Source organism: Staurois parvus, unplaced genomic scaffold (genome assembly GCF_062004578.1).
Source record: "Staurois parvus isolate SC_StPar_1 unplaced genomic scaffold, SC_StPar_1.0 ptg000097l, whole genome shotgun sequence".
In the NCBI taxonomy this organism is placed as follows: domain Eukaryota; kingdom Metazoa; phylum Chordata; class Amphibia; order Anura; family Ranidae; genus Staurois; species Staurois parvus.
In genome coordinates, this window is record NW_028317893.1 from 2,443,425 (window position 1) to 2,470,431 (window position 27,007).

At 38.8% G+C, this 27,007-nt stretch overlaps 1 protein-coding gene across 6 annotated transcripts in view; it reads left to right on the forward strand.

Annotated features, from left to right (window-relative positions):
- Positions 1-13,202, forward strand: part of MTCL1 (microtubule crosslinking factor 1) — a 231,539-nt gene extending 218,337 nt beyond the window's left edge. For 5 of the 6 annotated variants that reach the window (XM_089670985.1, XM_089670988.1, XM_089670986.1 and 2 more), the window contains one exon: positions 12,143-13,202. In XM_089670985.1, coding sequence (XP_089527111.1) covers positions 12,143-12,331 — 189 coding nt within the window. In that variant the 3' untranslated portion in view covers positions 12,332-13,202. Of the gene's footprint in view, positions 1-365; positions 424-12,142 lie in introns of all 6 variants that reach the window. The other variant, XM_089670989.1, reaches the window with a different exon arrangement.
- Positions 13,203-27,007: the final 13,805 nt, after the last annotated feature.

Consider the following 27,007-nt stretch of genomic DNA (forward strand, 5'->3'; position numbering starts at 1 on the left):
CTAATGATAATGGTTGTTGTGGATAACTCTGCTTTTCATATTGCTCCTTGTATTAATAGAAGTGAGTTAGACTCCACTGGTGTGTACTGTGTCGGTAACAGGTGCTGTTATGAAGTACAAGCTGTGAACATAAAATCAATGGCTAACTTGTCAGTAGGTCTCATTACTTGCTTCCTGTATTCTTCACGCCTCTTTACCTTGTCATGCTATGAATTAACATTTTAATCAGTACTTCTCTTGCATTATCTGTTGCAGACAGACATTCCAGAAGCTTGGAAATATTCATCTTCTGCAAACAACTATTGACTATTTTCTTTCATTTCTTTTTCAATCTATTTGCTTTTTTTTCTGTCTGTTCTGTCTAGAACCAAACTGTCTTACTAACTGCCCCCTGGGGACTCTAACTATGCCTGCTACACAGCTGTAAGTTTTCGTTTATGACTTGTTTGCACTTTTTGTCTTGTTGGAGAACTTTTAAATAGTGTTTTGAAACATAGCCAAGCATAAATGGATGTGGATGTAGATATACAGCTATCTAACAAAATGATCCCCGCCTCAGTTTGGCTTCCGTACTGCACACAGCCATTACTTTATAAGTCAGTACTTTAAATATAGATACAAACTGACTAGCTGTTATTTTAGGCATAGCTTACAAGGGAGAACTTTTACATTATATAGTTATATATGGTTATTATGGGGATGGATGTAGGTCAAGATGAATCTGCATTGTATCTGCTAGTCAGCATTGAATTAAAAGGGTTTAAACTTTTTTTTTCATTATGCAAGACTAATGTGTCTGCCATCCATTCAAAATACATTTTAGAAAGGGTTTATAAGCCTAATTTAATTCAGTTAGTTCTTCTGTGACCAAGTAGAAATATAGTGTAGGGGTAACTCCCTACAGCAGCTCCCTCCTAAGAAATAGTGTAGTCCTACACCTATTGCTGAATTAAAGTCTGCACTATACTAGAACAGTGGTGTCCAAACTGAGGCCAGATGTGGCCTCAATCTGGCCTTGGGACACTATTCCATTCACAACTGACAATAATGATGGGGCACCATTCCTCCCAGTGACACCAGTAGTGGGATATTATTCCTCCCACAGAAACCAGTGATGGAGTTTTTTTCCTACCACTGATCCCAGCAATGGGGCATTATTATTTCCACTGGTACCAACAATAGGGCACTGTCCCTTCCACTGATACCAACAATGGGGCACTATTACTCCCACTAAAACCAAGCCCCCATTAAAGTCTGATGAACAGTAAACTGACCCTATGCTTAGAAAGTTTGGAGACCCCTGTATTGGAATATCAGATATTATCTGCATAGGGCTGTAGGTGAAAAAATGAAATAGGATCTACAGACCCCTGGATAACCAAAATAGTATGGGAAATAGTATGGGAAGAATACAAGGCTGTGTCATATCTGAAGCCAATAATGGTATACTAAGATATAACATTCTGAGATCTAAGATATCATGTTATATATTTACAGTGTCTGTTATAGGACATACCTTAATATGCATCTCATTTGTCTCTAAACCTCACTACCCTTACTTTGAAACTCCTTTAGTCGTCCTCCAGATCTCTTTCACTCCTCAATCCTACTTCATTTTCATATGTCCTCTTCACATTTCCCATCATCATACATCACTGAAAATCTTGTTTGTTTGCTGTCCTTTTCCAAAAGTTCTTCAGAAATCTGTAACACATCATCCTTTTTTACCCTCCAAACATTTTCATTTGTTAGGCACTCTCCTTAGTCGTCCTTGCTACTCAGTCGTCCTTCCTATTTTCAGCCATCCTTGCTTTTCAACTCTACCATCCCATTTTCTCAGTCCTGCTTCTCCAATATGAAGAGGACAGCTGAGTAGAATGGCGCAGGATGTGCAATAAATTATGCATGGCAACTTTAAAGGACTACTTAAGAGGACAACTAGCAAGCAGCCAAGGCTTAGAGAAGGAGTAAAGGGGGGCATTTGAGGATGCAAAGTATTTGGAGTGAAGAGCAAGTAATGAAGAGCAGGAGTATGTCCTAAAATAAAAAGTACATCATAATTAGTTTACAATGTATTTTGTTAATGTGCACAATATGACTCTTGTTCTGTAAGCTGTAGTACCTGTCCTTTTTGTTGTCCCTTCTTGTTTATGTTTTACCTGTGTCACAATATGAATTTAGCTACAATATGTTGATTTCTCCAAACTACAAAATAGTAGGTGAATCAGTCGCTGTCATTTAAAACACATGGACTAAGAAAATTCACCTCCAGGGAATGTTTGGTGAAAGTCACTTTCACTGCTTTATAAATATACCCCACAGTGTTGAGGTTTCCTGAAATACAAGTTACCAGTCTGGTTTCCCAGAAGGTTCCCAATGCACAGTAATGATGCAAGAATGCTTGATCTACTTCCTTGTAGGCAGGAACATTCACTATCTATGCACTACCCATACCTGGCCTTCATATGCACTTACTGTATATGAATTTAATTTTTGACATTTTGGATTTTATTTCTACATTCTTGTTCATGTTCATACATTGTCTCTAAACTTGTGTTAATAAGGATTTAATTAACCTAGCATATATTGTGTTCTGCTGCATTTTGATATACTAGAACTATTATACTGTGAACAAATATTATATATATATATATATATATATATATATATACACACATATATATCTGAATTTATTAAAAAGAAAAAAATTAAATATAACATGTACTTAAGCATTCAGACTCTTTACTCAGTACTTTGTTGAAGCACCTTTGGCAGCAATTACAGCCACGAGTCTATTTGGTTATGATGGGACAAGCTTTGCACACCTGGATTGGGGGATTTTCTCCCATATAAGTAGTGTTCAAGTCAGGGCTCTGGCTGGGCCATTCTAGGACATTCATAGAGTTGTCCCTAAGCCACTCCTGTGTTGTCTTGGTTATGTGCTTAGCATTGTTGTCATATTGGAAGGGGAACTTTCGGCCCAGTCTGAGGTTCTGAGCGATGTGGAACAGGTTTTCATTGAGGATAGCTCTCTGTACTTTGCTCCATTCAGCTTTTTGTCAACCCTGACCAGTCTCCCAATCTCTGCTGCTGACAAAAACCCACAGCATGATGCTGCCACCACCATGCTTCACTGTTTGGAAAGTATTGGGCAGGTTGTGAGAGGTGCCTGGTTTCCTCCAGACATAACGTTTAGAATTTAGGCCAAACAGTTCAATCTTGGTTTCATCAGACCAGAGAATCTTGTTCCTCACAGTCTGAGAGTCCTTTAGGTGCTTTTTTGCAAACTCTGGGCAGGCTTTCATGTTTTTGCACTGAGGAGAGGCTTCTGTCTAGCAACTTTGTCCCATTTCCACACAGGATCTCTGGAGCTCAGCCAGAATGACCATCTGGTTCTTGGTCACCTCCCTTATTAAGGCCCTTCTCCCCTAATTGCTCAGTTTGGCTGGGTGACCAGCTCTTGGAAGAGTCCTGGTTGTGCCAAACATCTTCCATTTGAGAATTATGAAGGTCACTTGGGAACCTTCAGTGCAGCAGAATTTTTTTGTAACCTTCTCCAGATCTATGCCCTGCAATAATCTTGTCTCTGAGCTCTGCAGGCAGTTCCTTTGACCTCATGGATTTTGTTCTGATACAGTATACATTGTCAGCTGTGAGGCCTTTTATAGAGATGTGTGTGCCTTTCCAAATGTCCTATCAAATTAATTTACCACAGGTGGGCTCCAATCAGGTTGTAGAAACATCTCAGCAACAATCAAGAGAAACAGGAGGCACCTGAACTAAATTTCAAGTGTTGTTGCAAAGGGTCTGAACACTTATGCCAATGTGATATTTCAATTTTTTCTTTTTCATACATTTGCGAACAATTCTAAAATTCTGTTTTTAGTATGTCATTATGGGGTACTAAGTGTAGATTAATGTGGAAAAAAATTAATTTAAACTGTAGTATTAGGCTGCAACATAAGTAAATTAACAAAAGTGCGTACTTTATGAATGCACAATAAAAGAGACTGGTTTATTAGTACACAGAAAATTGCCTACAATGAGGAGCTGTTTGCATAACTAAATGTTAGGCCCAATTCACACTAGGGAGTTTTGAATCTCAGTTTCAAAATGCTCTGCTAAAATGACAAATCATGGAACCACGTGTTCAGATGCCATTCATGTTGATTTGTCATTTTAGCAGAGCGTTTTGAAATTGTGGGCAGAATCGTGGCAATTTTGCACGCGATTCAAAATGCCCTATGGGGCCTTATAGTAAAAACCAATTATGCCTGCTTCCCTTGCACTAGGAAAACAACTAGGTTGCAGATCAAGACCTGGCGAATGTGTCTGTGTACTCTATCCACTAAATGTGCCCTTATCAAAATAACAAAAAAACTTACAAAAAACAGAGGCTGCCATTACTGACCTGTTTTTAAAAATGCATGATGCAGGGCTGTCATCCTTATCCTTTCTATGCTGCTCAGTGTGTGTTACTGATCTGAAACAAGCATGTGTATATATCAGCTGTTGGGACTTCTCATAAGCACATGCTTGTTCCAGGCCAATGACTCACTAAATAGTGACAGCTCCCATATTTCTATATGGCTATTATTTTTCAGTCCTGGTACTGATATATAAGCAATACATTGCATAATGTATTTCTAGATGTATATGAATGGAAACATCTTTGCAGCAATTTTCATGTCCCTGAATGTACAGAAGAAAGCACTTTGTTTTAAAGCCAACCATATTATAAGCTAAATCCCCAATAAGTAAGTTTACAACTTCATTTATTTAGGCCAGATCCGCAGTATCAGGAGCTGAAGATGAAATTTCCCTAGTGTTTAAACATACATTTAATTTAATTTAAACACACATTTGTTTTTATTTCATCAATGATTTGTTTAAGGGGAATTGGAGAACAGGCAGTGTTAGTGGTCCCAGAGGACAGATTTGGGACATACTGCTCTATATTATGTGTATTCTTGTATCTTGTATTAATGGCATAGCAAGTATTTCCTCCCAGTGAGCACTGATGACAAATGAAAGACTTGTCACATGTATATCTGTCAAGCATGAAGTTAGCCTATGGATAACCATAAAACCAAATATTTTTCATTTAGCATTGTCTTTTGGTCCTTCGTGTCTGTTGCTAATCATCACTTAACATATCATTTTCAGTAACTGGTTTTAAATCACATCTTTCAGCCAAACAACTCTTCAAGCTGTTTCAGGCCTCTGTCTTCTAACTGTCTTTGCATTCTTCAAAACTAACATCATAATAATGTTTGTCTTCGTCCTCTACCTTTTTCTAAAATGTCAATTCTTGTGTGTTCACTATGATTTCATTGATGTCTGTTACCACTTGTAACTGTGTTGTGCTTTATTTTGTCACCAACTGAATTATATATCAAGCTCTACACAATTTCCTTTATCAGAGGCTGAAATTGTTATTTTATTGCCCATTTTGTCTTTGGCACATGTTTTTAAAGGGTCAACCCACACAAGAGTGATATTCCAGTTACAGCTGCAGTCTCATCTGCCTAAGTGGTGAGGTCTCTGGCTTTATTCCCACCACTTGAAGGTCTCAATGCTCTTGCTACAACAGGGCCCACATGGAAGAAAAATATATTTTAAATATATTTCAAAAATATTCTTCCCAAATATATTGACATATATTTGAAATACTACAATGTTGGCTGTATTCAATATATTTCAAAATATATATATATTTAAATATATATATATTTATTTATATATATATATATATATATATATATATATATATATATATACACACACACACACATACTGTATGTTGAAATGTGTTTTTTATATATTACAAAATATATGAAAAATATTTTTTTAAATATATTCTGCAGATTTTTTAACATATAAAAAAGTCATTTTAACATTTGTTTTGACATATATTTGTAAATGCATTCCAAAAATGTAAATTAAAATGTATTTTTAAAGACATACAGTATATTTGAAAATGTATTTTTAAAGATATTTCTCATGTAGTTTGAAAAATTAAAAAAAGCCTTTCAACATACAGTGTATATGTTATATATATATAATTTTATTTGTTTTATTTTTTTAATATATTGAATACAGCCAAAATTGCAGTATTTCAAATATCTGTCAGTATATTTGGGAAGAATATTTTAAAAATATATTTAAAATATATTTTTCTTCCATGTGGGGGATATTTTCAGTTCTGCTGCTGCATTTCCCATTATGTAAAAATGATTAAAAACCAGGAAGAGTTAGACATCCTTGTAATGACTGTGGTAGATGCTCAAGTCTGAGAGCTCACCAGTGAACTCCCTGTGAGGCATAAGAAGCTGTTGGGTAATTTAACTCTAGTAGCTATCACATATCAAAATATCAGTTTGGGGTGAATTGACTGTACAGGAACTGTTTAATAGGAAACTGTAAGGAGGAACGGAAATCTGGAAGCTGTGCTTGGTCATCAATATTGTTTGTGATCACCTGAAGCACTGAGTTGCCATTCCTTGTTCTGCACTGGTGATTATGTTGGTGGAAGCTGACCTTTACTTTCTCAATTCAGAGCCTCCACCAGTGTGCAGTACAGTAGAAACATCACCAAACTCCTCTCCAAATCTACTGAGACTAGCAGTCAGAGGCAGCAGTGACTTACATCTCTCATTGTATACACACAGCTCTGAGGCTGTAGTCAGAGGAGTACCTAGTCACCCCCACAAATACGTAGGAAGTGCATTCTTATTTTTGAGGTGGAATTCTAGATAAGTAGATTTTTTCGGGGTCCTGTTTAGGCACATTATCATTTTTAGATGTTCCTTATAACATAGCAAAGCTTCAGTTTTTGAATTTAGGTCAATTTTAATATGACTTAACACTAGCTTGATATATAATTGTCATTGTGAGCCTTAATTAATTATTACTAACTATGCATTATTGTTTTGTGATTGTTGTCTTCTTCAAAATTGAAAAAGGTTGATTCTTGATTAGTGCAATGTGCTGGTATATGTTACCACATGGCCTTTGTCAAGCCAGAATTAAAAGCAACCTAAAGCTGAAGTCTAGTAAAACATTACAGCACCAGTCACATGATTTATCTTTAATGAGCCATAAACTGCTGGCTGCTGGTTACATTTAATAATCCTCCCTTCAATGAAGCTGGATCCTGATAACAGTGGTGGTCTTCCATTGCCTGTAGAGGGTAAGAGCAGTTGCTGCAACAGTGAAGGATTATGTCATCTTCCCTTCCCTTCTTCTCCTCTCTTCTATTCACAAAACGCCCTGTATTATTTTCCTAGAAAGGAAGGCGTACTGTGAATCAAGGAGAGTAGATCCTTTCATTCATCTGTGCTGAGGCTGTCTTAGTCCAACCTGACCCTCTCCAGTAAGAAAAAAAACTGGTAAATCTGAGTTTATTCAGTAATCACTTGTGAAGTGTAATAAGAAAGGTGATCAAGGCAGAGCATTTTATACTTACTGGAGGGGCTCAGGTTGAATGGTCTGCTCTTAGCATATATGCCTCCAAGCAAAGGTAAGTTTTCAAAGTGAATTCACAAGTTGGTGATAAATCACATAATGCCAGCACATGGAAGGTTTCCCTGCTTTCAGAATACGATCAGTGCTGGAGGCTATAGCTGCTGGTTGTACTGAAGTTGATCAATAGATTGCCTTCAGTACAACCAGCCTGCCCATTTGGCTGGTTCCTGCTGAACTGGCTGAATTTAGATCCATCTATGTCCGGCTCAAAATAGAGAAAACATTTGTGGGTCTGTGTGCAAAAGAGGAGCACAGATAATGCCCTATGTACACAATGCATTTTAATCTCTTATACATGTGAGTGTAATCTCCTCTTGATTGTATTCTTTTTCTTGCAGTGCCTTGATTTTAGTGATTTCCAAATGAGGTAATTGTGAACAAGGGAATAATATGCCACCCAATTCATTTAAAAACTTCATGTCTACATTAGTCACAAGCCTGAGATTTGTGGGAGGAGATAAAGGCAGTAAACCTGTGGATGGAGGAAGTACATTCTTTGTAATTTCAAAATATACTGCAACTATTTATCATAAAGAAAATTAAGCCACACATGTACAAGGGCAAAATATAAGAAATACAGTAATGCCGATACATAAGTAGTTCCACCTATGTGGCTAATCTGTGTCTATTTGCGCCCCACATTATAGTAACAATTTCTCTTATTCAGCAATTATTAGCTGACTTGTATTTACATTGAGATGTCTAGCGCCAGAAGTAAATATATAATTTTTTTGTAGCGATAAACTTAACGCAAATGTTTCCTTTGTCCATGCAGGACGAACAAAATATTTGCTTTTGACAACCCTCCCCCCTCAATTCCTCCCTACCATTGTATACTTACCTTTACTTCCCCAATACTCTGTTTAGCCTCAGGAAGGAAAAGCATGTAATACATTTCATGTGACAACACTGGGCCAATCAACAAGCACCAGCACTGTCACATAAGTGGGGACCATACCCCATGTAGGCAATGACATGGGTGACTAATAGCTTACACAGGGTGGTTTCTCCCATTCTTCCCCACCAAACAGAGAAGTGGGAACTAAAGAATGATGAGTGTGTAATGCTTTGGAGGGGTGCATTAGAATGAGCTTTAAGAACTTGTGAAGATGCCATCAGTTTGGCTTCAGTTTGAGATGCTTCTGAGGACATTCAGAATGCATTGGCAGGTGCATTTGACCTGCTTCACACAAGTTTTCCATTCCTATAGATTTGCATGCTTGGAATAGTAGGAAAGTAGGAGCACCTGCTGCCAAAATAATACAATATTTATGGTAGATTAAGAAGCGCTTATTGAGAGTACACCAAGCCTCTCGTCTTCAGGGCTGAGCCAAGTGACGGACCGAGAACGGTAACGTCTTACGGATTGCACAGTGCTTGGGCCTCTGTGTGATCTGTAGGACATGTTACCATTCTCTGTCCGTTGCTTGGCTCACATGTACTTGTCACTACTCTCAATAAACGACTCTTAATCTACCATCAATATTGTATTCTTTTGAACACCAGGCACTCCAACTTTCCTACTCTTCAAAGTGTACATGTGGAAACAACCGTAATTCTATACCAGAAAGGCAGCAACCCTAGTCTCAGGAGGGCTCACTGCCAGTATCCATGCTTGGGCACACCCTACCAGAGGGACGTCTCCCTACTCATCCACATAATCACCCACCTATGACCAGTGATTGATCCAGTCAGTCCAGCACGAACTAGTATAGATTTGTATGGGAATTCAAACCCCATACTGAAATATGTGGAATGTTCTTAGAAAGCAGCTTAAAATGCTAGTTACTTGGCTGTCTCTGGCTTAAATGCTGTTTTGAGTCAATGACCTGGAACAAGTGTCCAGCAAGTGAAGTCAGAATGCCTGATCTCCAGACCAGTTCTATAACACGAACTAAGAAAGAACTGAAGACAAAAGGTTAGCATAATAACTAGTACTGAAGACACAAGGTTAGCATAATAACTAGTACTGAAGACACAAGGTTAGCATAATAACTAGTACTGAAGACACAAGGTTACCATAATACCTAGTACTGAAGACACAAGGTTACCATAATACCTAGTACTGAAGACACAAGGTTACCATAATACCTAGTACTGAAGACACAAGGTTAGCATAATGCCTAGTACTGAAGACAAAAGGCTAGCATAATACCTAGTACTGAAGACAAAAGGTTAGCATAATGCCTAGTACTGAAGACAAAAGGTTAGCATATTACCTACTACTGAAGACAAAAGGTTAGCATATTACCTAGTACTGAAGACAAAAGGTTAGCATATTACCTAGTACTGAAGACACAAGGTTACCATAATACCTAGTACTGAAGACACAAGATTAGCATAATGCCTAGTACTGAAGACAAAAGGTTAGCATAATACCTAGTACTGAAGACACAAGGTTAGCATAATGCCTAGTACTGAAGACAAAAGGTTAGCATATTACCTAGTACTGAAGACAAAAGGTTAGCATATTACCTAGTACTGAAGACAAAAGGTTAGCATATTACCTAGTACTGAAGACACAAGGTTACCATAATACCTAGTACTGAAGACACAAGGTTAGCATAATGCCTAGTACTGAAGACAAAAGGTTAGCATAATGCCTAGTACTGAAGACAAAAGGCTAGCATAATACCTAGTACTGAAGACAAAAGGCTAGCATAATACCTAGTACTGAAGACAAAAGGTTAGAATATTACCTAGTACTGAAGACAAAAGGTTAGCATATTACCTAGTACTGAAGACAAAAGGTTAGCATATTACCTAGTACTGAAGACAAAAGGCTAGCATAATACCTAGTACTTAAGACAAAAGGTTAGCATATTACCTAGTACTGAAGACAAAAGGTTAGCATATTACCTAGTACCAAAGACACAAGGTTAGCATAACACCTAGTACTGAAGACAAAAGGTTAGCATAATACCTAGTACCGAAGACACAAGGTTAGCATAATACCTAGTACCGAAGACAAAAGGTTAGCATAATACCTAGTACCGAAGACAAAAGGTTAGCATAATACCTAGTAACGAAGACACGAGGTTAGCATAATACCTAGTACTGAAGACAAAAGAATAGCATAATACCTAGTACCGAAGACACGAGGTTAGCATAGTACCTAGTACTGAAGACACGAGGTTAGCATAACACCTAGTACCGAAGACACGAGGTTAGCATAATACCTAGTACCGAAGACACGAGGTTAGCATAATACCTAGTACTGAAGACACGAGGTTAGCATATTACCTAGTACTGAAGACACGAGGTTAACATAATACCTAGTACTGAAGACACGAGGTTAGCTTAATACCTAGAACCGAAGACACGAGGTTAGCATAACACCTAGTACCGAAGACACGAGGTTAGCATAACACCTAGTACCGAAGACACGAGGTTAGCATAACACCTAGTACCGAAGACACGAGGTTAGCATAACACCTAGTACCGAAGACACGAGGTTAGCATAACACCTAGTACCGAAGACACGAGGTTAGCATAATACCTAGTACCGAAGACACGAGGTCAGCATAATACCTAGTACCGAAGACACGAGGTCAGCATAATACCTAGTACCGAAGACACGAGGTCAGCATAATACCTAGTACCGAAGACACGAGGTCAGCATAATACCTAGTACCGAAGACACGAGGTCAGCATAATACCTAGTACCGAAGACACGAGGTCAGCATAACACCTAGTACCGAAGACACGAGGTTAGCATAATACCTAGTACCGAAGACACGAGGTTAGCATAACACCTAGTACCGAAGACACGAGGTTAGCATAACACCTAGTACCGAAGACACGAGGTTAGCATAATACCTAGTACCGAAGACACGAGGTTAGCATAACACCTAGTACCGAAGACACGAGGTCAGCATAACACCTAGTACCGAAGACACGAGGTTAGCATAATACCTAGTACCGAAGACACGAGGTCAGCATAATACCTAGTACCGAAGACACGAGGTCAGCATAATACCTAGTACCGAAGACACGAGGTTAGCATAATACCTAGTACCGAAGACACGAGGTCAGCATAATACCTAGTACCGAAGACACGAGGTCAGCATAATACCTAGTACCGAAGACACGAGGTCAGCATAATACCTAGTACCGAAGACACGAGGTCAGCATAACACCTAGTACCGAAGACACGAGGTCAGCATAACACCTAGTACCGAAGACACGAGGTCAGCATAACACCTAGTACCGAAGACACGAGGTCAGCATAACACCTAGTACCGAAGACACGAGGTCAGCATAACACCTAGTACCGAAGACACGAGGTCAGCATAACACCTAGTACCGAAGACACGAGGTCAGCATAACACCTAGTACCGAAGACACGAGGTTAGCATAATACCTAGTACTGAAGACACAAGGTTAGTATATCTTCTATCATTTTCAGACGTAGGTCACCAACAGCAGCCAACATATGTCTCTTAGCACATGCTTACTTTATTAGTAAAATATATCTGATTGCTGCATATTACCCATTAGTAATTTTAGTAACTGGCTTTCTTGCATAAAGGTTATGTGGCAATGATATACCTAAAATATATTTTACTTTATTAGGTCAGATTAGCTAATTTTTTTCCTCTTTTCTGTTGTGAAGGAACTGCCTTGTTCTGCGTTAGCTCCGTCCTTAGAATCCAGTTTCTCCAGACCAGAGAGACCAGCGAACCGACGCCTGCCTTCCAGATGGGCCTCACATTCCCCAACTGCCTCTCGGGCTCCCTCTAGTGGTAATCTACAGGAGGAGCAGGGAAACAAGGAAACACAAGCAGAAGGAATTGATGTCTGATGCCACCTTGCATGACTTACAAGTCATATAATCCAGTCTGTGTAATTCCATGTTCACACAGTCCAGTCTCTGCCAGTAGACATCAGGAGTCCTTTTACCACCTAAGGAATGATATGTGCAATTGCTGAACATTCAGTCTGTTACATTGCTTGTTGTGTTTCTGTAATGAAACATCTAATGTATGTATGCGAGACAAATCATATCTTTTTCCATCTTTCTTACCTTCTCTAGAAAGAAAAAATACATGCCACAACAAAACTGCAAAGTTTTGGAAAGGAATATTCTCTCAGTGCTGACTGCCTTTTTAATTTCTTTGCACTTTTTTTTTGGTTTTAGCTTTTGATCTTATTTTTTTATTTTTGTATTACTTGTATGTCGTTTCAGTCTTTTGGTATTATTTTTACAGTGTTAAAATATGCATAGGATAATGAAAGTGCTTCATGTTATCTGAAGCTATATAGAAAGATGAAAAGCCATTCAATTTGCTGAACCAGAATTATTTTTTTTTTAAATGATGGCAAAAAAATGTCTTATCAAGATGACTGTATGCAAACATGTATCACATGATAGATGATACAGGCACTTTAGTGCATGTACATTACTCCTGTACTGTAAGCAACCATCCTTCATAAGAATGAATCAGAGTTTTACTGTAATATTGTCGTGAATTTCTGTACTGTAATTTTATTGTTAGTTATTTTCTTGCACTGATGACACAAGAAATGAATTTTTAAATTACTGTCCACCAGCTGTGTATGTACGAATCTCTGTGAAGTTCCATGGAAAAGCCAAGGCATAATGATATGTAATGGATATTGTTCAGAGGTATGTACCAGGCTGTACTGATATGAGAATAAAATATTTAACTTTATTATTCTTGGGTTTTTTTTTTAATTCATTTTCTACGTAAGAGTTTTTCATCCTGCTGTACATGTGCCCACAAAGGTACTGGTGAAAAATTATAGGTGTACTAAGTGTACCTATCATTAAATGATAATTGTACTGTTAGCAAAGACATCAGCAAAGCCCCTCATGAAAAAATAAATACTCATACAAATTTCTGATATAGATATTATTATATTGCATAGTGCAAGGCACCCCTGTTGAAATGTGCATGTGCACTACCTAATTTATAGGGATGGAAGGAAGGATGTACACAGTCGGATGCCTTGGTCTTAGTTTACATGGAATATTTTCAGTCCATGACAATAAATGGATGCACTGTAAACTCATTTGGGTGCCTCTGCTGTAGTGTGCAGTGGCTGCATCCTGAGAATGAATGAAAGGACTGTCAACACAGTCCTGGACTTCTGTTGTAGTGTGCATGTATAATGCCTAGCCCATAGGAGTGCATAGAAGCACCATCGACTCTGGATGCCTTTGCTGTAAGTACTCCTATTCGTCACACAGCCCCTATGAATGAATGGAATGACCACTTACTCAGGCACATGGGCTTTAAATTTGTTTCTAGGAGATGTGCAATTCATTGGCACACTAAAGCAGAGGCTCCTGGTCCAATTTTTGATCATTGCACTGCAATGGGAGTAACATCTATTTCTCACTGCTTAAAAACTCAATCCACTCATTCTCCATTATAGATAAACTTTGTGAGATCACTACCGAATTAAGAAGAGGTTGCTAGGGCACACAAAAGTCCTTCACAGTGTAAGTGGATAGTTTTACACTGAACAGATTTATAACCCCTTCCAACTCACCTCCACCTACCTTTCCTGTTTCTGTACATAGGAGAGTTATAAAACTGCTATTTCACATTGATGCAGGCAAGGGAAAACGGGATTACCCTTTGTACTGTTCATCACTGTAATGTTCACATGCTCTTGTAAGCTGAATGAAATAAGATTTTATTAATTTCTTTTTCAGTATGCTGGAAATCTACTTACTGCAAAGCTGCTTAACCCTACAATAAAATCTCACTTAGCAAATTCATTCAGGATTTTTCTTTGCAAAATATATTTAATTTTTATTTGTATTAGTAAGCTGTTTAATTTCTAAAACATGCATACAGTACAAGCAATAAAATATAATTTATGTAAACCTGTCAAAAACCAAAGCAATGCAAACTGAACATATGAAAAATGTATAAGTATAGGTTACTTACTTTTAGTGCAAATTGCTGGTAATAACGACCAGGAGAACTAGAGATCTAAATGCTGAAGTTATAGAAAAACTTTATTGTAGTGGCTTCAGTGACCATTAAGAAGGAACAGGATAGAAGAGGGGGTGGGATTAAGCTCGACTTTAACAGCAAAAGTCAATATTTGAGTATCCATTCATATGTGAATCAACTGTAAGTTTTGACTTGTCATTTCCACTGAATATGACTTCTGACAGGTTTACTTTAAGGCTCTTCACCGCCTGCAATGTCTTTAAATTAAAGGAAGTTGAATACTTTCTTGTTAGGTCTTATCCTAATAATTATTGAGTGTACTTCCTTATTAAGACAGTGATGTCACACGGGGATGCCCTCTTTGGGCTGTTAGGAAGGCCATAGATTATACACGATTCTCCCATTAAGACAGTCAGTGCTAATGGGTCAAATCCCTACTGCAGTGTTATTGTGTTCTGTTGGTGGGGAAGCGCGGGAAGCCTTCCCTGCTGGCAGAACACAATGATTAGTGTTACTGCCTATAGCCAGAGGCACTAATCATGTGGGAATAACTAGACAAGCTGGTTGTACAAAAGTTGATCAATAGATTGACTTGTGTACGACTAGGTTGCCCATACATGCCCGGTCCCTGCTGCTCTTCATGTATGGCTGGCTTTAGTGTCCTAATTTGGAAGTGGAATACTGCCTGATAAAGATGGCAAATAGTAAGATAATATATTTTTCCCTAATTAGAGTGTCACCAACTTCTTTGAATTCCTGCTTTGCAATCTGTTAATGTATAGTATATACTGTATATGTTTACACTAGTATACATATTATAAATGTTCCTTTCAATCAGTTTACCAAGTCACTGAGTAAGCTAGTCCCCAACTTTGGGATTAAACCAAACCCAGTCTGCCACGAGTTCTTTATTGTAACTTGATGGAGTAGTCTGTACAAAATGTTTACTGCCAGAGATAGGGACCCAAATGAATCCACATAAAGGGTTCTAGAAACCCTAATAATCCAGCAAACCCTGAATAGGCACTTACAAAATTTAATTTGAGCCTAAGTATCCAGATAATTATTTATACGTGGCTCTTCAGTCACCGGGTAGCCTTTCAAGGAGTCCATGTTTATAACTTTTTTGGAAAATTTCTTAAAGAAATCCAAGTAGATGGGCTGTTTTTTCTAACTAGATAATTCCTGTGGACTTATTCATTATTATTCCACGTCAGTGAATCAAAAACCATTGAGGTCCCTGGATCAGCAAATGCAGTATTTTTCTTATGTTTTCTACAGAGTACCCTTCAGTCCCCTTCCGGAGAATGCTTTCACTTTGCCAGTAAGGCCAACATATCCTCCAGATCTAAGCCCCACCTCCTCACTGCCTCCCTGTCATGCAGGCATGCCCTTTTTGAACATCAATGTACTTTTGCTGGGCACTCTCAGGAACTGGTGGGTGGAGCTTGAACCTCAGGAGGCACGGTGTACACCTGAAATCAAGGTCTCATAAGACATGGATGCCTAAGCCCCACTCATCACCCACATTTTGTATTATGGATATGTCCCACCCACCTATTAACCTCTTTAATCACAGAAATACACTCTCTTTCTGGACAGATGCCAGTGGGTGGAGCTTGGAACTAACTATATAGAGTGGTGATGTACTAAGCAGCATCCAATACAGCAATGGAAACCAAGAAACATAATTATTTATTATAGTAATACATTAAAGCAAAACAAGCATAACATATAATAACATGAATTGTTCTTACTGATGTGTCGAAATCTGAATTTGAATTCTTTTCTGGGTCACAATTATGATTGAATGCTCCATTGCAATTCATCTTACTATTGTAGATTCTGGTATCCATATGATTATAAATGTATGAGTCAGTTGCCAGAGGAGCCTCTTAAGTAGCTTTGAGCCCCAGTACTATATATAATGCTAGGGGTGGTACTGGTCCCAGACAGGGAAGACAGGGCTACTAAAACTGAAGGTTCCTTAACCACTTGCCTACCGGGCACTTATACCCCCTTCTTTATCAGGCCAATTTTCAGCTTTCAGTGCTGTCGCACTTTGATTGACAATTGCACGGTCATGCAAGATTGTACCCATATGAAATTTTTATAATTTTTTTTCTCATAAATAGAGCTTTCTTTTGGTGGTATTTACTCTCCGCTGGGTGTTTTACTTTTTGCGCTATAAACAAAAAAGTGCAAAAAATTTGGGAAAAAAAAGTTTCTTTGTTTCTATTATAAAATTTTGCAAACAGGTAATTTTTCTCCTTCACTGATGTGCGTTGATGGGCACTGATAGGCAGCACTGATGAGCACTGATAGGCAACACTGATGGGCACTGATAAGCAGCACTGAAGGGCATTGATAGGCGGCACTGAGAGGCAGCACTAATGAGGTGGCACGGATAGGCGGCACTGATGATGGGTACTGATAGACAGCACTGATAGGTGGCACTGACTGGCATCACTGTTGGGCACTGACTGGCGGTACTGCTAGGTATTGACTGGCGGCACTGTTAGGCATTGACTGGCGCAACTGCTGGGCACTGACTGGTGGCACTGACTGGCAGCAATGCTGGGCTGCACTGATGGGCACTGGTTGGTGGCACTGGTGGGCACAGGTGGGTGGCACTGCTGGGCACAGGTAGGTGGCACTGGTGGGCACTGCTGGGCACAGGTGTGTGGCACTGCTGGGTGGCACTGGTGGTTGCACTCCTGGGCACAGGTGGGTGCACTGCTGGGCACAAGTGGGCGGAACTGGTGGGTGGCACTGCTGGGCGCTGATCATCAGGCTACTCCCCATCCCTGCTCTAACAACTGCCGGTTCTCGACAGTACTTTCCTCACAATCTGACAGTGTGAGGAAAGTGCAGCCGGGAACCGGCAATTGCATTTCCATGTGATCAGCGTGTCATTGGACACAGCTGATCACATGGTAAAAGGCCGCTGTGATTTGCCTTTTACCACATCACGTGATCAGCTGTGTCCGTAGGACACAGCAATCATGGAGATCGCCAGGGGCGCGCAGGAGAGCGCATTCTGGGAGAATGTCATATGGCACCCTCCCAGAACTGGCCGGCCGCAGTGTAGCCGTCATTCGGCTATCTGCACTCGGCAAGTAGTTAAAGTGTTACTAAAGCCACAACAGTAAAATCAGCCTGTATATGCAGTAAAGCATGCTTGTTATACTCACTGTGGAACCTAAGGGATTAATGCGCTGCATTGTGTAAAAAGGCTGTTTGGTCCTGACTTCTCTGCCCCTCCTCTTGTTTAAATGTCCACAGTGATAAGACAGACTGAACCTGTAACCCTTCTGCACATGCTCAGTTTGATGTGTATTGCTAGAGAAGTTTTTTTTTGGGGGGAGAGTGCATGTGATCAGCACAGGGCCAATCAGCACTGTCCAGACAGAGGTCAGGGGTTTTGCATCCATCTAGAGCAGAAAGAAAACTCCTCCTACAAGCTTTAACCAGTGCTCAGCTGAAGTCACAAGACTGCTCTAACTGCTGATGAGAAAAGGTATTTAGCAGGTTATATTTACGAAAATAATTGCACTTCCATTTGTGTGTACTGTGGGAGACCAGATATAGTGAATGCAGGGTCCTGGGTTTAGTAACACTTTAAGTGACACCTGGTAGTCTCCATTTACTCTGTTTTGTCTAAGGGAGGTGTTTTGGTAAAGATGACTTCCATCGAGGTAGCAGAAGTGAATAGGAATCTGCTAATTCTGCTCGTAATCCTGTTAATCCTCATTTTTCATGGAAAGGAAGTACTGGTCCCAGCACCAACTGTGGCTTCAGCCTCAGTCAAGGCTGTGGGGGAAGGGCTATTAGATATTGGGGCTTGCAAAGAGGACCACTGATGGTGTTCATCATCTCTGGTCTGGCATCTCATTAGCACAACTAAATGTTATTTTACCATAATGAACAGTATATTTATCTGTTGGTAACCAAGAAAAGATGTCACAATACTATACAATACACTCTTATTTTTGTCTGATTGTACATCATGTCATGGTTATATACCTTGTGGCAGTGTGTTTTTTATGTGGGTCCTGATCCTTTGCACATGTTGTTGTGCCTACAGAGTTTCCAGCCTAGTCAGAGTTATAAAATTGGTAAAGAGTTAAGTCTTCCAAACATCACAAGAACACCAAAATGACTGTAAAGTTCTAAAAACAGGACAAAGTGCATGTATTGTCGAGCTGTCATCTTTCTAAAGTAGGTTAAGAGCTGACTGGTTGCTCTGGTAAATGCCATCATGGGTCTCTTCCTCCAGCATTGTAAAGTTTCCTGTAATACTGGTTATGATAACTATATGTAACTGAATTATGAATAAGTCCAACTTCAAAAAAGCGATGAACCTCTGTCAGGTTTATGTTGTGCCACCAAGAGAAAATCACTCAAATGGGGAAATGACTGATGTCCTACGCTTTCCACACTCTATGAATAGAGGTAAAGAGTTTTTATTTCTGCCTTTGTGCCCTTTAGGAGATTTTCCCCCACCTCCTGTCCAAAAGATACCATATTCTCACTCGGACAGAAGAAAATGATCATTCCACCCTTTCCCCAACCAATCAAAATGTAAGAGGAGGTATTCTTAATTCTCTAAGACATCTAAAAGGCTGCTATCACACCTCCTCATGGAAGCATGGTGTTTAGTGGCACTTGAATGAAAAAACAATGAGCCTCCCTCCCTGACTGAGCTTCATACTAGAATCCAGGATGTCCAAAGGATGGAATACTTAACAGCCTCATTAAAGGATTCTCTGGACAGGCATAATAGGGTTAGGGAGTTGTGGCATGCCTTTGAATATCTTGTACAAATAAAAAGTGCGCTAATTATTCACAAAACATGCAAGGATAAATAATAAAAATAAATTAATTCATAAATATAAACATAAGTCCAGCCACCATAACAGTAATAGTCCAATATCAACTTAATGTCAATCTTGAAAACAAACACCCATGTGCAAATCCGACACCAGATGAAATGAATACACTCACCAGAGCTATATGCTGATTATATTATAAACCAGCATGATAGCATTTTGCTCTGGGAGCAATGATCTGCAGGATATCCCAGTAGAGGAACAGCAACCAATAGTGATCCAATCAGCATATATAATGCCTGATAATGTCAACTTTTTGCTTGTATGCACACTTCATGTATACATTGCTTACTTATCTTGTGTTATACGGTGATTGCTATATACTGGATTGAGTGTTCTGCTTTCAGCCGTATTCTTTGCAAGCTTTGTTAGACTGACCTTGTGGGAATCTGCGTATTGTCTATGTTGGCTAAGCATAGTAAATCCACCCAGGACATGATTGTGAGACACTGTGGTTGCTTGTCTTATCTGTTCTGAAAAAAATATTCTTTTTTTTCTCAACTAATAAAAAAGACAGTTTAAAAAAAATGTAAGAGAAGGCTTTAAGGAGACTTGGAAATTCAAACATTTACAAGGAGAGACAACCAAGAAAATAAGAAAAGGTCTAAATGTAGACATTTTTGTGAGCTATTTCTGTGGAAATGGAGATGCTTAATGGGTATTCATAGCAACAAGGCCACCTATAACAATGAGTCAGCAAACATAATATATTTTAGTAAAAGCAAACTACTTATCTAAAAAAGTCTAGTCTTCATTATGAATATTTTTGCATTTAACACAATTAAAAAGTATTAGTGACAATTATTCACGCAATAAAATAAGTCACGGGAAGAGATATTACATTAGTTCTACCTAAAAAGATTTATTAGTATTTATTTAATAATGTAACACAAGGTGCTATTATGTGCAGCAATCTGTAGCAGGTATTTTTATTTCTGCTTATTTGAAGTTGCCAGACCAACAAAAATGGTCAAAAGTGGTAGACTCATAATATGGGTTTTTGCACTTTGCACATTTCTTAATTCCTTATTTTATAAACGATATCATGTTATGGCATTCTGCCAACATAAATGATATGGTCACATCACTCGTATCATTCTGTGCGCCCCCTCATGTGTAGCTCATGCTGGCATATACTTACAGTAAATCTGTACCCAGACTGCGCACACTAAAGTGTAGACGGAAAATATTCTGAAGCAGTTAAAGCTTTTTAAAACAAGCTAAGTAGCGAAGGGCATTGTGGAGAAAATCATCTTCAAAATTCACATCAGAGGTAGTGAAATCACAACTTTTTTTCACTTACTTTCTAAGGAAGCAGTTAAAGCTTTTTAAAACACGCTAAGTAGTGAAGGGCATTGTGGAGAAATTCATCTTCAAAATTCACATCAGAGGCAGTGAAATCTCAACTTTTTTTTCACTTACTTTTTAAGGAAGCAGGGTCTTGGCAGTTTGCGAGCCATTTAATGTAAACACTTGACTGAAACCTGACTTTAGAGTCTTTGTTGTGATCTTTGAGAATCTTTGAAAATCGATCAATGTGGCAAATCACAATTCTGGCTGTATGGAATTACAGATCCTTTAGTGTTTAAAACGGTAAACATATACAGGACTTTTTTCAGCCTGGTGTTCAACTGTTTATCTGATATTCATTGCACAGGGTGAGTTGCAGTTGAACTGTAATAAAATCAAAACTGACGCAACTGTAAATGACATAGCACTTATTCCAATGACTGTCTGTCGTCTCCTTAAGGATGATCACTGATCATGTCTGAACAACTGAGGAGATTAGAAAGATAATTTGAGCTACACTAATGTTTGAGCATGACATAGCTGCCCGGGACACAAATAATATAATGCCACTAGAGCAGACTATAATTGGCTCCACCGCCTGCAATCCAAATAGCAAGGGTGATGTCAGCTGGTGAGGCTGCCACTTGAAATGACAGCGCAGCTGCTCTCATACAGAGGGTCATCAGCATAGTGACAGAGAGAGGGAGAGATCTGACCTGCAATACTCTTATCATTAGAAGTTCACATTGGGTCAGGGCTGTGATTGAGAATGTTATATCTCTTGACCATAGTTAGAGCTTAATAGCCATAGCAGCAAGGTGCAGCCATAATTAATGCCAAGAGAACAAGTGTTCTTGTCAGCATTGTATATGAGTCCTGAGATTAAAAGGACCTTTTTGTGAAGTTTATGCTGTAAATAACGTTTTTCCTTGCAATTAAATATCCTGGTCACCACTGTCAAACAAGAAGACAACTTGATTATTCTAACCCCAGAGGCTAATTATGGGATTTGAGGTACTCATAGACATGGTATGTGTATGATTGCTGTTTTCCCTCTCTCCATAGCATAAACAAGAACAAAGCAGAACAACAGTACAACACTGGCACAACTGGGTTGCACCTACATGTCCAACTGCCCTCTGTTGCCTATGGGCACCTATAATTGATGCTTGTACAGAAATGTCCTAGGGCTGCATCCAAATGTTTGAAAGACAAAACAGGTGTACTTTTGTTCTAAAATTGGTGCATAGGTTCTCTTATCCCTATTTTCTTAGTATTTATACAGTATTCCTTCACAGAGAACTCAGATGCAGACTGCCTGATGCTTGACCCTCCATTGCACAGGGTAGTGTTTAATAGATTTTTCAGTCAGGAGCATATGCAGCTCTAGGGCTACAGAAATGAATGGGGGGGCTGTTGCCTCTAACCATTTAAATCCATTTAGCTATATGTTAAGTAAACTTGTCTTTAACAAAAAAGGGATTTATGGCCTGATGTATCTTAAATGTGTTATCAGTAAAATATTTGTTCCCTTTGAAGCCTTTGAAGAAGTATGGATGCTGAACCCAAACTCCAGTGGAATCAATGGGAGCCAAATCTGTCAAATCTCAAGGAGGAGAGGGACAACAGGAGTCCAAGGACACCCACATTTTCCAGCAGCACATGTCAAAATAGCCTTTTTCTGCTTTGAAACTACAAAATTTAGCTTTCTTTGTTCTTTGGTATATTGAAGCTGCTATTATTTTGAATTGTTAAGTAGTTTTCTTGAATGGGTGTTAGGCCAGCCTTCAGGCGCCCATTTAGTCTTGGACTATGTGGACAACGTTTTGCTGATCGGTCCTTCAGATCCTTGGCTGGCCACCTGGGCCTTGATGGATCTCTTATGTAACCTGACATTGCTTAAGTTGTTTCCCATCACTGTAGCAGTGGAACTATGTGGTGAGTAATTGTGGAATGGGTGTGTGATTTTTTGGACTTGATAATCTTAGTATGGTACAAGTGATAAATCTATACAGTATAATCCAACCTGAACCACACCATGCAATATACATCACCCAACCCTTGGGCACCAAGACCTCTTCCTCCCCAGGAAGTCCAAAACAAAATATTTCCCAGCGTCCTATCAAATCAACTCTATCATTGTGTATCCTTCAGTGTCTTTACAATTCTTCAGGATTCTTAAATTCTTAATAAAGTGACATCCTCCTCTTTTAACCCTCAAAAAAATATCACATAGAGAGTGCAAATAGTGCATTACCTATGCCATACCATATAAATCAAACTAAAATACACTCACAAAAAGTGCCCAAAGCATGCAAAAATTCCACCACGTGTCCTTCCACATGTGATATCTGTAATTCCTACCCTTACCCTCTAAATATGAATAACTTGCTCAAATGTATTCCCAACTCGTGCGTTCTTGCTTTCAAATCACTCCTTCTGAATAATCGTTTCTTCCAGAATTTAAATTCCATATAGTGTAGTATTATCAACAATTATTATCGTGCCACTCTGTGCTCCCGTGATAACAAACCAATGACCACCAATGCGTGAGACAATAAGAAAGTCCACCACCTTCCAAACCATGCACCTTACCAAAATAGTAAAGCAAACACAGCTTTTCACAAATAGACTGTCCCATAGCCAAGATTACTCTTGTTGTTCTGTCACAATGCCCATATGTATAGATCAAAACACAATAGATTCCATTGCGTAATATGTCAAAAACCTTCTAATTTATTAGATGAAAAGCGCTTACATGGTTGTGATGTATATCAGCGTTATTCAATCAATGTGGACTGGACCTCATCAAAAATGGCCACTGCGCAACCACCAGTTGGCATCTGATGTCACCCTACTGACGCGTTTCATCACGACTTTGTCAAAGGATCAATCAAGTGATAAATCGTCATCACTTATTGTCTCTCAGTTACGTTTTTGGTGCCAAGTAGCAAGGAATTGAAATTCAGATTTAAGGCAACAAGTTAGAGGTGCATATAACACTATTGTTGACGCAATTTATGGTTCACTCTTCAAAAGCTTCTGCTCTTTGCCTCTGGCAGTTCCCCTTGTGGATCTTCCTTGCCTCAAAATTTTATGGACCCTCATTTCTAAATCCTGCTAGACCGGGTCCAAGCATCCCTATGACAGACCACATGGGTAATGTATTGTCAAGTTTGGGAAGAGTGAGTGCACTGATTGTCCAATGAGTTCTCTTTTTTCCTCTCATCAGGTCAGACATCTGGCTCTTTTCTCATACCTCCTCTACCTGTGAGACACAGATGTAGCAGGTTCAATGGTGGGTACTGCTCTTTCTGCTCTGTAGTTTTGATTTAACCTCTCCAGTTAGGAAAATGTCATTAAGGTAATCCCTATCCTGCTTGTTTTTAAGAAGGTTGGAAATGTATGCCTTGCTGTCCTGATTACCAGCTTCCAATTTCTTTGCAGAGGATCAATCTCCCATTAGTGTTGGCATGTGTTTGTTTTTCTGCAAAGCTGAGTCTATCCTATTTTGGGTCACATTTTCCTGAGTTTTTTTATGACACCATTGGGATTGATGAACTTGATGCTAAGGACAAACATAAAATTGGCAGCATCAGTGCAGAGGATTGGCCTCTAATTTTTTTTACTATATCCTTTATTTTACTATATTCATCAAAACTAAAATGTCTTGCAAAGGAAAGTGGATGGTCCCCTTTTTTTCCCTGTGCATCTAGCTTCAAAATGTTCACCCACTCTTCCCCCTTCACCCCTACCTGGTTTTCCTAGTCTATGCTGAGCATATTCCAGTTTTTGAGAGTATTCAATCCTTGTCTTTCCTGGCTGGGCCTACCTCCCTTGCAGTTCTCAACACACTCTTTCCACAATGGCGCAGTCACCGATGGATATGGGATGGATTTTTTTGGATGTTGAGCTGTTGTGATTCTGCAGGTAGGATTTGTCTCATTTATATGGTTGCCCTTACTTCTTATTTTATTTTGGGTTCCTCCCCAGCATTGAGTTGGACAATCTTCGATTCCTTCATTTATTGGGCCTTGGGTTGTGCTGAAGTCCACAGCTGAGGGAAGAATCTGGGGATTTTCCTCTGATATTGCCAGTTTACAGACGTGGGTTTTGAGGACTGAGATGGTCACTGGTATTGCCTGAACTTTTGCACTTTTTTTTTGCTTCGAGCCCTATAGTCCATTTGTTAAGAAGTCTGTTCAAGAACTGTGCAAAGGAACCTGGGGAGCAACAACTTTATCGCAGCAAGGGAAAGGCACATCTTGTTAGGTCCCATGGGAAGGAAAAAAAAGAAAGGCCAAACAGGGATCAGTTTCAATTTATGGAGTTGGTTAGGAAAACACAATTAGGTTGAGAGAAGAATAATTATTACTTCTGATAATGTATATATTTCTGCCTTCCTCTCCCAGAGACAATTGTCTTCCCCATTTCGTCTATGGGTGTCACAGGGACAGGAAATAAGGGGAAATATATGCATTGGCTTCACAGACAGGAATAACAATCAGATATACTGTACATTTTAACTATCCTCTAACCAATTCTAAAGGGGGATAAATGACAAAAGTTGGGCTTTATGGAACTATTCACACATGTCCATTTTCCTGCAATAAAACACATTTACTTCATGAAAATGCACTTCAAGAAGAGATCCAATTGTTTACTATGTGTCTGGTTAACACCTTTATACTGCAGTTTAGTGTGTTTTAAAATGGAGAGTGTAAGGTCATATTTATGTGTACTTTACTATGCATGTTGCAACTATTTTAGTACTTTTTTATTTATCTTGTGTTCTTGTTGTGCTGTATCATCTTTATGCATTAACTGTTTAGTTTGTTTCTTCTTTTAGGTAAAGTGTTAATATATATAATATAAAGAATAGTGAGAATATGCATGTTAACCCATTTTTTTTAATTCAACTGTGTTTTGTATATGTACAACAAATTGTTTTTTAATTTAATTTATTTTCATTGGAGTTAGAAAACAGTCATATAACATTTGGAAAAATGGACGAAACATCAAATGAGACATTACTACATGGAACACTGTGGTGGAAACCTCGCCTACTAAAATGTTATTTCTACTTTACAGACTTTCCTAAAAGGTTTTCAACAAACCACTTACATTTGCAATCAATATTATGTAGCAATACATTTAAAAAAAAAACAACTGTGCACATTTATTATGACTCTTTGCATATCTGTTGTTGATTCATTACTGCTAAAATAAATGACAACTGGTATAAGTTTGTACATTTGCTGTTAATTGTGAATTTAAAGTGCATCTACTTTGAAGTTGTAACAGCTGGGGTCATATAGGATCCAGTTGCTATGCTGCTCATTGAGTATTTGTCTTGATGTGGTTTGAGGCTATATTGAAATGTAGCACTCTCATCTACTTATTGGTTACTCAGTATCATGGAAATTTGCAAAGTGCAAAATTGAAAACAGTAAAGCTACTATGATATAGTCCAGGGGTCTCCAAACTTTCTAAACAAAGGGCCAGTTTATTATCCTTCAAACTTGAGGGGGGCCAGACTGTGGCCAGTGGTAGTGGAAATTTTTCTGGCATCAGTGGGAGTAAACCTTTCCACATTTGGTATTAGAGGGAGGAACAGTGTCCTATCATTGGGAGGAAGAGTGCCCCATTACTGCTGTCAGTGAAAGAAATGGTGCCCCATTGTTGGTGTCAGTTGGTAGAACAGTGTCTTGTAACAGTGGGAGGAACAGTGCCCCAAGGGCCGGATAAAGGCAAGCAAAGGGCCACATCCGGCCCTAGGGCCACAATTTGGAGACCACTGATATAGTCTATAGCAAGTGATAGCATACCACATTTTTGTAGAAAGGAAAAAGTGCAATGTGTTAATGCAGAAGGAAAATTGGTGTTGTTATCTTTTGTCACAGGCTGGTTGAACTTTGGGAGATAGGATTCTGAGGTTAGCCAGGTAAGGATGCAAAGAAGAGGTAAACAGCCTTCTTTCTAAATTCCCTTCCAGACTTTTTTTTTTTTTTTTTTTCATTTTGGCAACGCCTCAGTTCTGCAAATTATACATTTTAGCATTTGCAGAATAATTTAGCATATTAGGCAACATTTTTTTGGGTGGGTGAGATAAGACTTTAATCTGATAGCATATTTAGAAACAGATATTTTTATTTCCTCATTTTTTGGGAATACGTATAAAAAAAAGTAGCACAAAATGCATTTTTATGGAATTTCTCTCAACTCGACATTTATGTAATTTTTGCACCTCCTTATATTTACCACAAAATATATTCAACAAAATGGGCTAGTGCAACTTTTATGACTTTTAGGTAGCATCTAACAAAAATAGACTTTTGTGTCTCCTCTCCGCATGGCAAATGAATG